Source organism: Anser cygnoides, chromosome 14 (genome assembly GCF_040182565.1).
Source record: "Anser cygnoides isolate HZ-2024a breed goose chromosome 14, Taihu_goose_T2T_genome, whole genome shotgun sequence".
NCBI classification, from domain to species: Eukaryota; Metazoa; Chordata; class Aves; order Anseriformes; family Anatidae; genus Anser; species Anser cygnoides.
Window position 1 is genome coordinate 4,569,055 of NC_089886.1, and position 16,470 is coordinate 4,585,524.

The following is a 16,470-nucleotide window of genomic DNA, read 5'->3' on the forward strand; positions in this document are numbered from 1 at the left end:
CTGAAGAGTTTGTAGAAGCGATATTGCACCAAGAGGATCAAGGAGTTAATTTTTCCTTTAAATCCTTGATGCATTGAGGTGATAGTTACATTTTAAAAAATATACACTATTAATTATTTAAATTGTACCAAAAAGTAACTGCAGTGTATCCTGAGCATGGTAAATGGCCTTGAGGTTGGCTCTGAGGGGCTCTCGGTGAGGCTGGGAGCTGCCTCCTCCTGGCCCACATGAGAGGGGTACTGCTGGAGAGGCCAGGATCTGTGCCTGCTCGCAGGGATGAGCATTTTGCCAGCTACGTCGCTACCTGTCAGCAGCAGGATTTGCTCATCCTCCTGTCATCCAGGGCTTTGCAGGCAGACTTGACTTTTTTTCTATTCTGTAGCTGTTCCTGGCAGTGCCTTACACCACCAGGTCGTGCACAGTTCCTCCGTATTCCTGGACTTCCTAGAGCAGGTCCAGAGGAGGCCACGAGGATGATCAGAGGCTGGGCACCTCTCCTAGGAAGGAAGGCTGAGAGAGCTGGGGATGTTCAGCCTGGAGAAGGGAAGGCTCCGGGGAGATCTTCTTGTGGCCTTTCAGTACTTAGAGGAGGCTTATAGAAAAAAGGGAGAGCAACTTTTTACATGGGCAGATAGAGATAGGACAAAAGGAATGGTTTTAAACTCAAAGAGGGGAGGTTTAGATGAGATGTAAGGAAGACATTCTTTGCTATGAAGGTGGCAAGACACTGAGCAGGCTGCCCAGAGCAGCTGCGGGTGCCCCATCCCTGGAAGTGCCCAAGGCCAGGCTGGATGGGGTTCGAGCAACCTGGGCTGGTGGAAGATGCCCCTGTCCATGACAGGGGGTTGGAAACAGAAGGGCTTTAAGTCCCTGTCAACCTCAATCATTCCGTGATTCCAATGTCATTAAGGCTGCTTTAAATAAACCTGGCTGGAAGGAGGCTGAGATCACAGCAGCTCGGTGAGGGATGGAAAGCAGCCGCCGAGGTTACGAGCTCGAGAGAAACTGTCTCTAAGCGACAAAGGTGATGAATACAGAGGCAGCAAAGCCATCAAACCAAGCCTGGTATAGCCTCTCCAAGCCACCCAGAGTACGCTTATCAAATTACTGTTCATTATAGCTACAGAAGAGTAAAATAGGGGTGTCATGACATTTATCTTTAAAACACGTGTTTTAGTACCTGCTTGAAGAGTGATGTTTTGACAAGATTCCCCCGCCCTCCCATAGGGAAATGAAACCCTTACAGACAAAAAATGTGCCCTTCAGGAATTGTAGGAGACAGATATGTGAAAATGAATACTCTAAAGCTACTTCTGTATCAGCTTATAAAGGCTTTCCTACAGCACCACCAGAACAAGGAGGTCCTACATGAACATAACATTACCAAACCAGTTCACATCACTATAGGACATGTCTGTACTCTTGGGCCACTAAGGAGAACAAATACACAACACAGAGAAATAGCTGGCTATGTTCCAGCTAGAGGCACAGTGAACAATGCAGATAAAGCATAAACTTTAGGTTATAAACACAGTATTTTAGCTTCATACTGAATCAACGTTATTTGTGTAGAGATTGATGCAACAACACCAGTTGTAGGCGAGAAGTGGTGCAGCTGACCTGCAAGTAAACCACAGAAACATTCCCCTGGCACACTGAATTTAATAGGTAAAAAGGAAGGAATTAAGTAAATACACATGCAAATATGTGGGCCAATTTAATAGGGGCCTTCGGGCTCAAGTGCTAACATTTGTACAGCTTACATTCTGCACATCTTTTGTGTACTCTTAGGCTACAGACAGCTTCATTCAACAGCACAAATATGACCTGCATTAGAAGAGCAGGGGAAACATTTTTCTGGCTTATCTTCCAAGGCTGGAGCCCAGACATGGGATAGGAAAAGGAACCCAAAATACATTTAATCAAAGACAGGTTTACAATTTCTATTTTACATTTAAAATACCTGTTTTAGTGGAGACACATTATTCAAATGACATTTCTCTAAGGAACTGCAGAAGATGGATTCCCTAAACACAATAAGAGCTCAGCAGCTCAGTTCCTTTCTATCCCTTTAGAAAGCCAACTGCAAACATCAGCAAGGTTGCAAACAAGTACTTTCTTGGTGTATTTTGGAGGTCTCTCACTGCTGGCTGGGGACAATATTAAACTGAGCTGGGGAGGAGGGAGCTGCAGGGACGTGCGTGAGAGTCCCCAGCTCCACAGCAGAGACTATCCTATACCAGGGAGGACTCGTACAGCAAATGCCTTCTCTTAAAATAAATAAATAACTTATTTACAAATATGTAGTCACACAGAGCTTGTGAAGCTTCCTGCTATCTCTGCACTGCCTTTATCTGGGCTCCGGACCAGCTCTTAATAACACTTGCAAGTAGCTGATGGTGGACTGGCACCACTACAGCAGGGATGTGAACGCAAGTTTGGCTACAGACTTCATGTGTACAGAATCATGCCCAACAAATTAAATTAAGTTATATTGAAGCCAGGGACCACTAAAATGTCAGTTAATTAAGGCTGGATTTACCAAAGGCTATGGGACATATTGCCAGCTGTTAATCTGCCAAAATGTGAAACTGAAATGCACTGAGCAGTTCAGGGGATGTTTTAAAGTGATCAGACAACAGATCGTGTCACACACACACACTCTGACCTGTCTACGTAAAGCTGATTACTTTGCAGTAAAGAAATCTTCCAAAAGTTAGTAGGCCTTGAAGAGGCCTCAAGACCAGGCTCCACTAACAATCCTGCTCAAACCTAGAGATTTGAGGAATCAGAGGTCTTAAAATTAAAATTGACAAGAAAAAAAAAATGAAAACGCTCACTTTCTTTTAAAATTATGCAATGGTGAGATTTATCAAGTGTCAGGTCTTGATTTCACCTTTTGCTTTTATATCTACTTGGGATCAAATCTAGACACTCTCTCATTAAAAGCGACAGGCCAAGTGAAGAAGAAAGGTGGTTTCTATGGAAGAGAAAAACTAGAGGCATATGGCCCTGACCTATTTAAATTACAATTATAAAATGAGTTAACTGCAAAAAAAGATACAAATTTCAGAACCAAAGACTTTCTCCTTAGCAGCCATGCTAAGAAACGATGGTGTGTGCATGTGTCATCTCACGTATCTTTTCAAAAAAAACTAATTAAAAACATGGCATGGTGTCAAGTTTTTGTGTAAGTCTAAATCTCATCTCCATAAACTAATAGAAGGTTTTCTGGTTCAACAACAAGGCAGCAACAGCACAGGCAATCAGTCCCTTCCTAAACGATGCCTGCTACTGTGTTACGACAGAAAAGTGAAATGCTAATAACCTCTTGAGCCTTATTTCTTGAGTTTGTATTTCAAAATTACAAAAAAAAAAAAGTATTAAAAAAGTAGGTAGACCACAACAAATAGGGGGCTCTAAGTTCAACCAAGAGTAATTATTTGCCCTGCAACCACCTACACCCATTCAACAAAAACATTCTCTGACCTCCAGAAATTTCTAAGTGTTATTTATCAAGCTGAGCAGCTTCTAGGTAATGTCATTGAGACTTAAATTAGGTTTCTATCAGATCTGAATTCCCGACTCCAGCATCTAGAGAACATCTATTTCACTCTTCCTGTTATGGCATCTCCAAATCACTCATGTTCTCCAAAACAGTGTCCTTCAGTGCAAATTTTGAAGTCACCTTGCCAAGCACCGCATGTCTTGTTGCTAACCTGACCTGCAGTGGGGTACTGGTGGGATAAACTTCAGTTTCCTCTGGAATAAAAGGGGACTTCAAGAAGGTCTTGTAGCTGAAACACCACGCTCGGTCAACCAAGCAACCCTGTGTGAATGAAGACCTCATCTGCTAAATACGATGCTAATGGAGGTCTATGAGACAGAGAAGAGCTGGAGAGGGAAATCACCCTGACCATACCAGTACCAGGTAGTCCTCATGTCAGGTGCAGTTCGCAGTATCACCAGTTACTGTGATTCATGATCCCTTTCCTCAGCTTTCCCAGGACATTTTGGTAAAGAAAAAAGGTCTAATAATTTCCTATTCATACCCCCTAGCTATGTGCACGGTATAACTTTGTGCAGATAAGTGACCTGACAGGAGTAGGCTGCTCACCCAGACACGGCCCAACCAGCAGGCTGGTCGGGCTGGGGGAAGTCTGATCACTTTTATCACTTGGTACCTTTTTTCCAGCTCATTTCCAGATGGATCCCTTCTCTGTGCACTTCTTCACCCCGTGACACGACTGCTTCCATCAGATTTGCTGGGAGGGAAAGGGACCCGTGGCTTAAGAGGAATGGTTATGGATGTGGCCAACCCCAGAGCAGTCAACAGCTTTGGGATATTTTTGCACATCAGACATTACTTGTCCTCTGGACCCTAACATTTTGCAAGTCCACAACAGCCATGGGTATAACATGTGCAAGGAGGTCACCCCAGGTGGGGCTCAGCGGAGAACATACATATGGGCCTCACAAAACCAGTATTGTGATCTCTGAAATTTTGGGGATACCAGTAAGTAGGGATTCAAACTGTGAAATGGGGTAACACATAACACATGCTCTGGAAGAGTTCACAGGTAGTCCATATTAGCTTAATTAAGGCTGCAGCCCCTACAACCTGCAGGACCCATTTGGGACTCCCCCACCTGCTCCCACCAGCTGTGCCTCAGCTCCCTGCCCCTGCACCTCACACCACAAAACAAATAACAAAACGTGGCTTAAAAATTCCTGCTTCTTGTCTGCAAGGTGTTTTTATCGTGTGTCATCAAATGAGGGGCTCGGATACACAGAAGCTGGAAGACTAGGAAAGATTTCTATCACAGTACATTTGATCCCAATCTATATGCAAAATATAGTTCAGCCGCACTGCACAAGAAGAAAATCATAGCCATATGTTTCCAAACACCGAGGAACATAATTTTCGTGAAGATTCAGCACTGCAAATGTCTCTCGCTCGCCAGGCCCGCGCTCATTCATTTGGCTGTGCTGACCCCCAGAGCCCAGCGCCCTGCATGGCACATCCTCACCCTGGGACCCAGGCGGGCACTGAGGAGCTTTCCTCCTGCCACTAATTCAAAGAGGTTCTGCCGAAGTGATTGCTCCTGCAGGCTGGAAATGATTGCACGCTGGCAGCCTGATGGAAAACATACGTTTACTCGGTGTTGACTCAAATTGCTGCGTACACGAGGAACTGCAGAATTCACTAGATAAGGAAAAAAAATTTCATAAGCATTACTTAAAAAAAAAAAAAGCACGTACACAAACTCATGGGGAAGCTGCCTGATTGTGTCTAATATCTCCAGCCACATACCTGGCAAAACCCAAATTATCCCTAGACAAACACCAGCTGTGGCAGAAGGGATCACGGTTTCTGCTTCTTGCAGCAGGAGGAAGCTGGCGCTAGTTTGTATTTTACACTTTTAGGACTTCTTATTCCTCTTTCTCCAAAATATTTGTTTGCCACATTAATATCTGTCAAACATACTAATCAATCATTCTTAAACAGAAAGCAGAGATAGTTTTCGTTAATTATTCCTAGGTTATTGCTGCATAAGGGAAATTATTGTTTAGAATGCATTTGCAGTGTTAAAACCACTGCGATGGAGACCAAAACCACCCCAGCATGGTGCAAAACACAAATACCTCACACACAGTGCAACATGTTAAACGGAAATAAAGAATTGACTTTTTAAAAAAAAAAAGCATGCCTTCTGTCACATCCTTTCTAACAATGGACCACCTTGACTCCCTTTCACCACCAAAGGCTTTGCAAAACCCATTCTGGGATGCTGGAACAGGCTGCGGAGATGCATTTATTACCACAATTAACATTTCCATCTCTCTCTTCTGATGGGTATCACTTTATCGCTCAATGCTGCCTGTGTGTCCTCCCGTGAGGACAGAGCCTTTGATCTTGGCTGTGCTTCCCGACCTCCTCCTTTTTCTCCATCCCCTTTTACGCTGACACTTGCCTCCCAGCCACTGCTGTAGTGATAATAAAAAGCATTCTGGCAACAAACCAGAGGAGCAGCATCGTCTGATATAACACCCAGGACCACACACTGGAAAAACCGCAAGACTTCACCACCACCTTGTGCAAACACCGTCACCACCATTTGCAAAACGCCTGGCGCTGCATCCACTTGCTAAGCAGCGAGAGGTTCACATCCATCCCTACCCAAGCAACAAGCCAGCCGCCTGACATACATAGCCCTGAGCTGAGAGTTTCAGCCTCTTGTACGTACCTTTTCTCCTGAAGCATCGTGCTCGCCCAACACGTCCTCTCCTCTGGCCGCAGGGTATGATGTGCCCTGGAGCCAGCTCCTCCACCACCAAAAACCACTTTCCCCAGCTTCCTTGGAAGCCGCTCACCTGGGGAGAAGTTTCTTGGCACCACCAAAGAGCACGAGGCATTTCGTACAAAGAAAAAGCAAAAAGATAACCAGACGAATAATTAAACTTCTCCTGTGAAGGGCAGACAGAGTGGAAAAAAAAAAATGTTTGTGAGCGAAGCTGTCAACACCTACAGCTGGAAACAATTGATCACAATTAAGACTTAAGTCACGAGCAGGTGTTCTGGTTTTAAGTAACTCACTTCCACCTGGTTTGCTTCTTTTTTCTTTTCTTTTTTTTAAGGTAGCTCCCTAACAAAACAAATGCACTTGCGGCTTGTTCCACCAGGATTAATTACAGCTTTAGCCATTTCAGCAACTAAATTACCAATGCTCCTTAATGACGAATGATGCATTTCACAGTGACGATGTGATTGTTTGCGCTAGAAGTTTGTGCCGGTCTCTATATTAATAAAAGTTGGTCCTAAATAAGAATATATATATATATATAAATTAATTTCTTGTTAGATAAGCCAAATATTCAATATATCTTATCCTTTCAAATAATAAAAAAATAAATAAGTTTCACATTCCAAGTATAGCTATTAAGAACAACATCCATAGCTAGTCAGTAGGCTGGTTTTTGAGACATACCCTTCTTCAGCACACGCAGTCCCCAAGCCCATTCACGTTCTGGGTTCCTGCAAGCCACAGGTATTTTAAACCTCCTTTTGCTTTTGCTCTGTCCCCTGGGTTGGTCCATCTGGAGCACGGTGCACAACCACGGCTGTAGGCTGCAGGACGGGGCCTGCAGCCCTCGTTCTTTGCAAAGCCTGGCCCAAAGGAGGACTTTAAGAACCACAAAGGAAAAAAAGTGAGGGAGCCGCTGACCTGTGGGAGCCTGCTTCCTGACAGGCGTTCTGGCAGCGGGTACTCAGCCTGTGGTACGCAGGGACAAGAAGGACTCAGAATCAAAACCCCTAAGGGATTTCCTGACTCCAGGCTTGGGGTAGAGAGAGGTCCTAAAATCCTACAAACTCATTTAGCGTGTGAGCCCTCAGCCATTTAAACCCTCAAACCTAGTCTGAACCTGGAAAGTCAATTTAGACAAAATCTAACGCTCCTGGAATGATTTTATCATGTTCACCTTGCGAGGTTACCACAAATTAAGTGTCCCAGGCTGTTTTCCATTAATCCACAAATTAGCTGCATCTTATCAACAACATTTTTTTCCACTAGCTCACTGAGGTCTGTTATCACTGCGGGTCTGTGCAGTTGCCTCGGGGATTTCTGGGCACTGGGTCACGGCTTCGGTGCTCCAGCACATGGCATGTGCCCAGGCGTGCACCAGCTACAGCAACACGTTAACGCACATGTAGTGTGTGTTTCATACGAATTAGTACATTTGCAACTAAATTCATAATATCCGAATTGATCGTTCTTTAAGCTTTCCTTACACAGATAAGAAATATTACCCAATTCTGAATTAAATCAGAGCTGTCTGGAAGAGTGTAGCTCCATAAGTACTGTTGTTTCCATTAGAGAAATTTCTGACAAAACTCAAAAAACCAGAGGAACTTGGCAAGGCTGCTCTTCCATCCCAAGGAGGGGCTGCTTGCAATGTTTCCCCTTCATTAAGGCCTGAGCTCGAATTTGGCTGCGGTGCCCCTGGCTCCAGCTGGCGGGGAGGCTCGCCAGGCTGCCCTCGTGCACAAGGTGACTTTGCAGGCACCGAAGCCCGGCACCACGTCTGTGGGATGTTTCACGTTACAAAATATTCCGGGTAGGAAGGTTTCAAGGAGGCAGAACGGGCCATGAGGAAGGGATTTGGCTGCGAGTAAAACAAAGTAAAGCAAAACTTTCTGTACGTGTCAGCAATCCACATGGCGTTCCCCATTCCTCCAGCAGAAAATCAGAGCCCGGTGATTTCCTCAGGTAGGCTCAGGACAGCCAAGCTGTGTGGAGCAAAATGCGGAGTGGAAGGAGCTGCCTATTCCCAGGGAGAAAAGGTTATGTACTGGGTTGTAATGCAATAAAAAAATGTCTTCCGAACAAGAGTAATTTTTCTGATGTTTTCTGCACAGTTTCCTGGCAGCTGGGACAAACCAGCAGAAAGGGTTTGTGTCTAAAAGTCCTCCAGAAATATCAAATAGGGTACGGTTCTGTCCCAACACAACTCTGACTTCAAGTACATGATTTAAATTACACTTCAGCTTTCACCCAGTGAGACAAAGTCGGCACTGGGTGAAAAAAACATCGCAGAAAAATGATAATATGAAGTAAGGGAAGGACAATCAAAACTAATGTTCAGATCTCTTATGCTCGAGAGAAGAACAGAGCCTTTGGGACAGGCATTACACGTCCTTTAAAGGGCCCCTTTACAAGCTTGGCTGAGTGCAACCAGGGTCTCGCTTTTAAGACTTGTAATTTACTGAGCAATATGCTGAGCAGGGGCTGCCGAGGTTTGCAATGAAAGAAGGAGAAGTGGCAGGCTCATGATAATACAGTTCGTAAATTGGGGCCAAATCAAATGCATTGAGCTCCAGCAGCTGTGCCAATTAAATCTCATTCAATTTGCTGAACAAGAACATTAGCATTAATCACTTTGGCAAATTTCTTAGAATATTTCGCGTCACTAAGTAGTTAAGTGATTTTTGTGCTTGTTTATAGAGCAGCATAACGTTACCCAAAGCGAGAGTGTTAATCACGGAGCAACCGCGGGATGCTCTGGGAGCCCCGGGTAGCTCATGGCAACATTTCAGTAGCAGTCCTGTGTTTCCTATATACTTTTTTTTTTTCCAGAAGCCTCCAACAGATGAAGGGTTTTTTTTAATTGCAATTATTCTTTGCCATCACACAGCACCCATCCACTCGTGGATAAAAAGGGGCTGGCTGTGTGGGGAACAAGTCATTTTGAAATAAGATCAGGAGTATTTGCAAAGTCCCCCAGCTGCACGGAGCAACCCACAATATGATGTTACCCACGTTCATCAGGCAATTAAATTTCAGGATCCCACGTGGTAAATCCAGTGTCATACATCGCTACTAACAGAGGAGGCATGAGGAGCATTGCTGGAAAACCAGCGAGCTCAGTGAGACATAGCATAAGTCAAACTGAGTTGTGCTACCTGTTAAATGTGTTGGTCTTTCCAGTGGCGTGGGAAATGTGTTAGGAAATAAGTCTATGGGGGTAAATGTGGAGGTTCTCAAGTTTTCTCTCACCCTTTTTGCAAGCGCTCATCCCAGAAGCTCAGCTATTTTGAGGAATTTCAGTGATGGCCTGGGAAGCCCAACTCTGGTGAGTCGCCCCATGCCGCACAGCCCCATCTCTTGTGCCTCCAGCATTTGGAGTGCAGGAGAGTATCCACATCCTACACACAAGGACAAACTAAACCCAGGGTTTGGAATTGTATGGAATTAAAGAGGAAAAAAAGCCCCGTAGAGTGATGAGAATGTCCCTCACTGTCAGAAGCTGACAAAATCAAAACAGACCCAGAGGAGTTGCATTAGGCTGTTTTTTATTCAAATTAAAGTACGGGGAACTACAACATGATTTTGTTATAATGCAAATACGTCAGTGAAGACCAGTCCCTGCATTGTTCGTCACACTGGACAAGGCAGCTGTCAAAGAGAATTGCTTTGCAACACCCTTCATCCTTCACACAAACAAATCTTTTATTAAAAAAAAATGAGCTTCAACCATCAACTGACTGGTTATACTGTCAGCTGTTGAACCAACAAAGTCTGCTTTACAAAATCAAAGAATTTCACACCCAGGTAAATTATACAATCTTCTATTATTCTTAAAGTTTGTTTTGTGTTGTTTTTTTTTAATACATAAAATGTACAAGTTAAAATTCTCCGTATTTATTTATTGTCACTGTAGAGGAAAATTTATAAACCCAGAAATAAAGATAAAGGCAGAGGGGAAAAAAAATGAATTCATTCACTTCCAGACTACGATGTCTAACATCCTCCCATACGCTGTAGCTTTGAGCAACTGATTATGGGTACATGGATGTTATTTATGAGCACAATGCCAAGCCAAGGGGGCAACTGCTCCGGTACAACGTTTTATTAGCAACGAATCCCACAGGCTAAAAACAAGCTGCATTTATCTGCGGAACCATCATGTTAGCTTGATGAATTAGGCATCACACATCACTGGATATTAAGGATTTTTGTCTCCAAACATTGCAAACAAGAGAACAGTATTAAGCTTTCGTGGTGTTGTCATGCAAATGCCGCCAAGTATATTTATGGTAATTACAGTGCTGTACACATCTGTACAAAAAAAGTATTTGGAAAAACTGAATGAACTGGAAATTGGTTTTAATCACCCCCAATTTATCTATTAGGCACAAATGGAAAAGATGGACTTGATTCAAACTTGTTTAAACAACAGATTGCTTGAGGCAAATATATCCTGCTTTACATATGCTTGACTGTTTTGCAAACCAGCCGCGTGTGAGCCTCTTCACAAGCGCGTACCCACAAGTGGTGCTGTCGGGTTCTGTGGGTGCACATCCCTGGAGATGCTTTCACCAGAAGAGCAAAGCCCCCTTGTGGAAACCCAAGGCCACAATCCCGGGGGGGGGGCGGCAGCACGTGGTGACCCCAAAAAGAGCCAACGCCAGACCAGTGCTGAGGAAAGCCTTCAAACTCAAAAAGGACCATTGGGAGGAAGCAGCCTGAATTCAGTTTTAAAGCTTTTACAAAACCTGCAAAAATTCCAGTATTTTTGGCAACCCGTGTCGTTGTGTTGTGCATCACATCCTCCATCCTCAAGCAACGCCGCGCTCACACAGAGATGAGAAACGAAACCACCGAGAGACAGCTTGGCCACCAAGCTGCCCGGAAAGCAAACACACAGCAGCAGAAAAATAAATTATTGAAATTGGTTTGAAATAAGCTAATAATCTAAGAGCATAGTGGTGACTGAGGTAATGGATTTTAATTTATTTCATAATGTTGAGCCCGATGCTGTCCTTCTACTATGTCAGAATCAACGTAAGAGCAGTCCCAGACCCCGCTTACAACATTTAATTGCTTGTGCAGAAAACATACAAATTCACACCTACGTCATGGCCAGCAAAAACTGCACAGGAGTGTAAGAAGTAGATCCAGAATTTAACATAAACGTCATTGATGACCATAAAAAGCAATCCAAAAAATTATTTAAAATTCTTATAAAAATATTTACAGTAAAATTTGTTAGCACTAATGCTACGTTTTCAGTCCTAGAAAAAGGCAATCTTTAAAGGACCTGGCTCAGGTGCTCAGAACGAATGATACAAACAAGGAACAACACACCAAAGACAGACAAATTCAAAAAGCATCTCACAGGGAGGGGATACAGCTGGTTCGTCATGTGTTACAGTTGTTCATATTGCATAGCTGGAAAACGAGGTCACTTGACTTGCATAACACTGCAACATTTGAGAAGGAAAAGAAAGCAACATGTTTGCTGTAGAGAAGGAATGGCCGCGGCCAGGATCACCATCAGCGATAGCTGACCAGTGCTGAGTCCTAGCCCTGTCCAGCAAGCCACAGGTCTTGGCCACCAGCGTGACTAAATGCCATTTTACAATAGCAGAAAGACACCGAAAACTGCTTCCCTTATAAGCAAGAAAGGTTTATAAAGAAATGTGTATCAGGGTATACTTATCCCAGTCAAATAAGAGACGCTAACTCAGACCAAAACGCTCTGCCTATCCCATTTTATCTCATTCCCACAAGCTGCAGGAAAGGGAAACACCTGCTAACCAGCTTTTGGGGTAGCAAATTTCAATCAGTCCCAAGCACGGCATCATCTCGCTTACATCACCGTAAAGATGCACCTCAGGACTCCGATCTGACACCAGCTCGTCTTGGTTACATTTCTACCAACCTCAATAGCTTTTACAGTACGACCAACCACCATAAGAGAGCAGCACGTTATACTATTATTTTGGCACATTTCACTGCAGATCATAGAACCCAATGCAAGAGGCTTAAAAGGTATTACAGGAAAGATTAATTTTTCATTATTATTTTCAAGACCTCTGACCTGACATACAGAGGAAGGGTAGATCCCAAGAATAATACTGCCATTCCTTTGGACAGTTTGCTTTTGTTTGCAAAAACAAGAGCATCCAAAGAGGAGCAGGTAGCTAACACTCCTCCTGATCAGCTCCCCTCTGTGGGATGTGAAGCAACAAAAGCAAGTGCCGCTTACCCCAAAGTGAGCAGGCACCCATGTTACAAGGACCATGTCAACTCAAACATTAAAAGCGTTCTTATTTACAGAACTAATGTACAGCCCTACTAAAGCTGCACAAGATGATTTAGCCTTAGATCCCTCTGAAATCAATTTTTAAGTATTTTTCTTTTCTAGTGCAGAAGGTTGCCTCGAGTGTTTTTGACAGGAGATCCATGGAGAAATAAACCAGGAGAACAGCGGTAAGTGCTGGAGCTCGACAGTAACGCAGGCAGATACGGTTCTGCAGGCCAGATGCCCATGACAGAAAGCCTCAGCTGGTCTACAGGGAGAAAGAGTGAGATAAGCCCTCACAAAAGGCAATATAAATCAAAGTTAAGTGAGCTGGGAAAGCAGGAAAAAAAAGGAAAAAAAGAGAAAACAGTTTTCTTCATCAGTTCCCTTTAGCTGGGGAATATTCTGGGAGTCCACTGCTGTATACAGAAGCATGTCAGAGCTCACAAGGAGTCAAACAAAGGTACTTGAAAGCCAAATATCCTCTCAGACAGAAAACTGTAAGAATTCAGGATGTAAACAAGACAACTACAACATAGCTGGATCTAGATTTTTCTGTTCTGAGTAATCTTATAAAATCTATGTACTAACAGAACACCTTCAGTACAAGCAAGATTAAAATACCAGTTACAATGACAGCAATTAGTGAGGTCTCCATACTCTGGAAGCATTAAGACATTGCAGGTACTTTACCTTGCTCATTAATTAGTACCTGGGAGGCAGAGGGTTCTCATTGCATGTGGCGTCTACATTAATGGCACCGCAAGATATTTCTTTTGACACATAAATGCTCTATTATGAAATGGCATTGAAATGCTGGACAGAGTTAGAACTGGGGCTTTCAGCACAGCTGGCAACACTAGGGAAACACGGGGGTAAGGAATAGTTTCTATTCAAGCAGTATTTGTTTCACAGGAGCAATAAACCATGTCAGAGCAGCACACTTTCTGGGGTTGAGATGTTTTGTGTGGTGGAGTTGCTGAGACGTCAGCCCCAGAGAAGGCAGAGCCCAGGAGGTCCCAGCATGTACGGGAAACATCATTCATGGCAAGTAGAAAAATCACATGGTATTTATTTCCACCATACGACAAGTATTTCAGGGATACATACAGTAGTCCAGTGGCATATACAAACATATGACTGAGACAGCGTCACACTCAAGCCAGAGCACCCTGTTCCAGTCCGTTTCTGCTGACTGCTTTTCTCAGTTGGTACTCAGAAGTTTCCACTGTCAGTAGTAAAGTCCACCCTCCAGGCACAGTGAGCAAATAGTTCAACCAATAATGTGAATGGAGCATCAGTAGTGAAGAAATCCAGAAGTGTTCATTTTTTACTCACATGCCCAAACGTAGCAGTTTTGCTTCACACAAGAAATTCCGTGCCTGCAGTTCAAAGCACAGTCTTTATCTCATGACACAAGCCATTGAGAAAAACAGTTGATTGCACCACATATAACAAGCAACACCTCGTGTCTAGCATGGAACACGTCCCCAGAGGGATTTTCACTTTGCTAAGCACTCCACCGCAGAGCAGATGATGTTTGTAACGTATCACTTGTCATGCGAAGACTGTAACAGCAATGAGATGGGTCAAGTCAGAGCTCAGTCATGTTCCCAACACCACCTAGCTGGATCCACTTCACTTCTGCTCCTCGCACTGGCTTCATTGTATGTCACAATGGTTTGTGAATCACAGCCACACCTGTTTTAAGAAGTGGCAGACACACAGTTATAGGAGCAACTCCTGGGTTGCAATGTGGCTAAGAACATGCTGCAAAACCTAGGCCACACAAAGCACACAGAAATTTAATACTTAAGCTTCAGGAGGCACAGACCTCAAGCTTATGAATGGCCCCACAGTCATGTCTCCCACGGCCTGTTTACCTGCGTAACTCCTCCCCGTGCTCATGCTGGTTGGCAGTAGCGTCCACTTGTCCGTGATGGGGTTGTAGTACTCCACCGAGGCCAAGTTGCAGGAACCATCATCTCCTCCCACCACGTAGAGGAGACCATTCACTGCACACACACCTCAAAGCAGAGTGCAGACAGTTAGACGTGGGCTAACTTCTCCCCCACAACATTGCCTGCCATGTTTTGATTCATTCCCTAGCAGATACCTCATCTTCCATTTTTATTACTTTTTTGCAATATTGATTACTTATAGCACAATAGTCACATTAAAAACCACAGACAACTCCAGCTAAGCCCCGCAGAAAGGTTTATTGTGGTTACCTGCATTTCTTCTACACATATTCATGTCTGCTACTTGCTTCCAAGTGTTTGTTCCTGGATCATAGACTTCCACGCTCTTCCTGACTAGGGGACCGTCGTGCCCCCCGGTGGCGTATAGCAGTCCGCTGAGAACACCAACACCTGCCAAACAGAGCCCAGCGTCAGCCCAGCATATAGAGGAAGTGGTTGCAAGTCCCTGGATCTGCTACTGGGTATTCCCTGAGCCTCTCCAAGGCATTTCCAAAACACTACATGTGCCTCAATATCACCCAGCACATAAACAACTCTCCACTCAGCTGCCAAGCTGCAGGTACAGCAGGGTTGTACAGTAATCCTGGAAGATGCCCTGTCTTCCAGGGCTGAGCCCCTTCTCAGATCTCAGTCTCACAACGTTCTTCCACATTTATTTCGTTTCTTTAGACTGACTTGCTCTCTCTTCCCTTTGCCTTCCAGAGAGCTGCAATCTTCATCTCCACCTGCCTGACATTTTCTGCCATGGGGCAAACTTGCTTTTAGTCTGATGGCCATTTCCAGCAGCTCTATTTTCGCTCTTATATTTTGCTCTTCTTTTGCTTCTTCTTTGTGCCACTTGGCATTTGACTGTATTCAGCTTTTAACAACAATTTAATACTTTAAAAAGTCCATAAGCTAATCTAATCAAGTAAACACTCCAAGGCTTCTCCACCTGAAAAGCCTCCCCGTGTAGTGAGACAGGGGCACAGGCAGAGTGGCCATCCCTGCCGGGAGGGAGCTGCCATTCCCTCCAGCACTGCCTGCACTGGGGCCACCGTCGGGATTTGGGGACGCTCGTCCTCTCCTCCGCTAGATGTCAGCATGGGGACGGCAATGCCAGGAGCTCCGAGCACGGATTTCCTTCACCGAGCTGTACGACAGCTCAAATCATTGCTTTTGGTGTCATTATCAGCCCCTCCCCGGTGCCTGCTGGAGGGGCAAGTGCTGTGCACTTGGGTCACAACCAGGCCTTGATGTGCTCATCTTTCAGTTTGGGAAAAGCAAATTGTAAGGCTACTTGGCAGGCAAGAAAGAGTATTTGTAACACTAACCTTGCCACTCGTAGTTGTGCTCACAAAGCAGTGCTCAGAGCAGAATGTTTTGAGCAAAGAAAACTCACTGAAGTCTATCTCAGTACAGGCATCAAGACTACAATCCAATCCTTTTTTCCAGCCAGCAAAGATACAAAAAAAAGTTTTAGCAGGGGCCATTTCAGTTTAATTTTGTTGCCTTGACTTGGTCTGCAGGTCAGCCAGTGCAGATGTGCTGCACCAGGAGAATCAGGGAAGATCCAGAAGGAAAATCCACCTGACAACCCCCAAACAACAGCAAAGAGAAGGCAGAGCAGCTTGACTTTCCAGTCCCTGGCTAAGCCTGCAGCTGGCAATTTGGAAAGACAACTCTCTGCTTACAAGTGAGATGCATCTGTTAGAAAAGCTACTTAGAAACACTGAACATTATTTCATTAATCTAGAAATTAATTTCAATTTGGCAGATTTTAACGAAGTCAGAAGAGCTGCTGAGAGCTTCCAAGCAATTATGGCTCTTCTCCTCATGGAAGGGGGTGGATAACAGGTTGCACTTGCCAACCCAGCAATACTGAAGCATACTTTTCCTTCCTTTCCATGAACAGAGGAGA

At 44.3% G+C, this 16,470-nt stretch overlaps 1 protein-coding gene and 1 long non-coding RNA gene across 3 annotated transcripts in view; both read right to left on the reverse strand.

Moving 5' to 3' along the window:
- Positions 1-7,445, reverse strand: part of LOC125181959 (uncharacterized) — a 54,952-nt gene extending 47,507 nt beyond the window's left edge. The window contains exons 1-2 of the long non-coding RNA XR_010824998.1: positions 6,990-7,445; positions 6,249-6,468 (exon numbers count right to left, since the gene is read on the reverse strand). This is a non-coding gene — a long non-coding RNA (uncharacterized lncRNA). The remainder of the gene's footprint in view (positions 1-6,248; positions 6,469-6,989) is intronic.
- A 6,195-nt stretch (positions 7,446-13,640) lies between these two features.
- Positions 13,641-16,470, reverse strand: part of KLHL3 (kelch like family member 3) — a 41,431-nt gene continuing 38,601 nt past the window's right edge. For both annotated transcript variants that reach the window (XM_048057261.2, XM_048057263.2), the window contains exons 13-15: positions 14,820-14,960; positions 14,472-14,615; positions 13,641-14,289 (exon numbers count right to left, since the gene is read on the reverse strand). In XM_048057261.2, the coding sequence (XP_047913218.2) occupies positions 14,261-14,289; positions 14,472-14,615; positions 14,820-14,960 (314 nt within the window). In that variant the 3' untranslated portion in view covers positions 13,641-14,260. The remainder of the gene's footprint in view (positions 14,290-14,471; positions 14,616-14,819; positions 14,961-16,470) is intronic.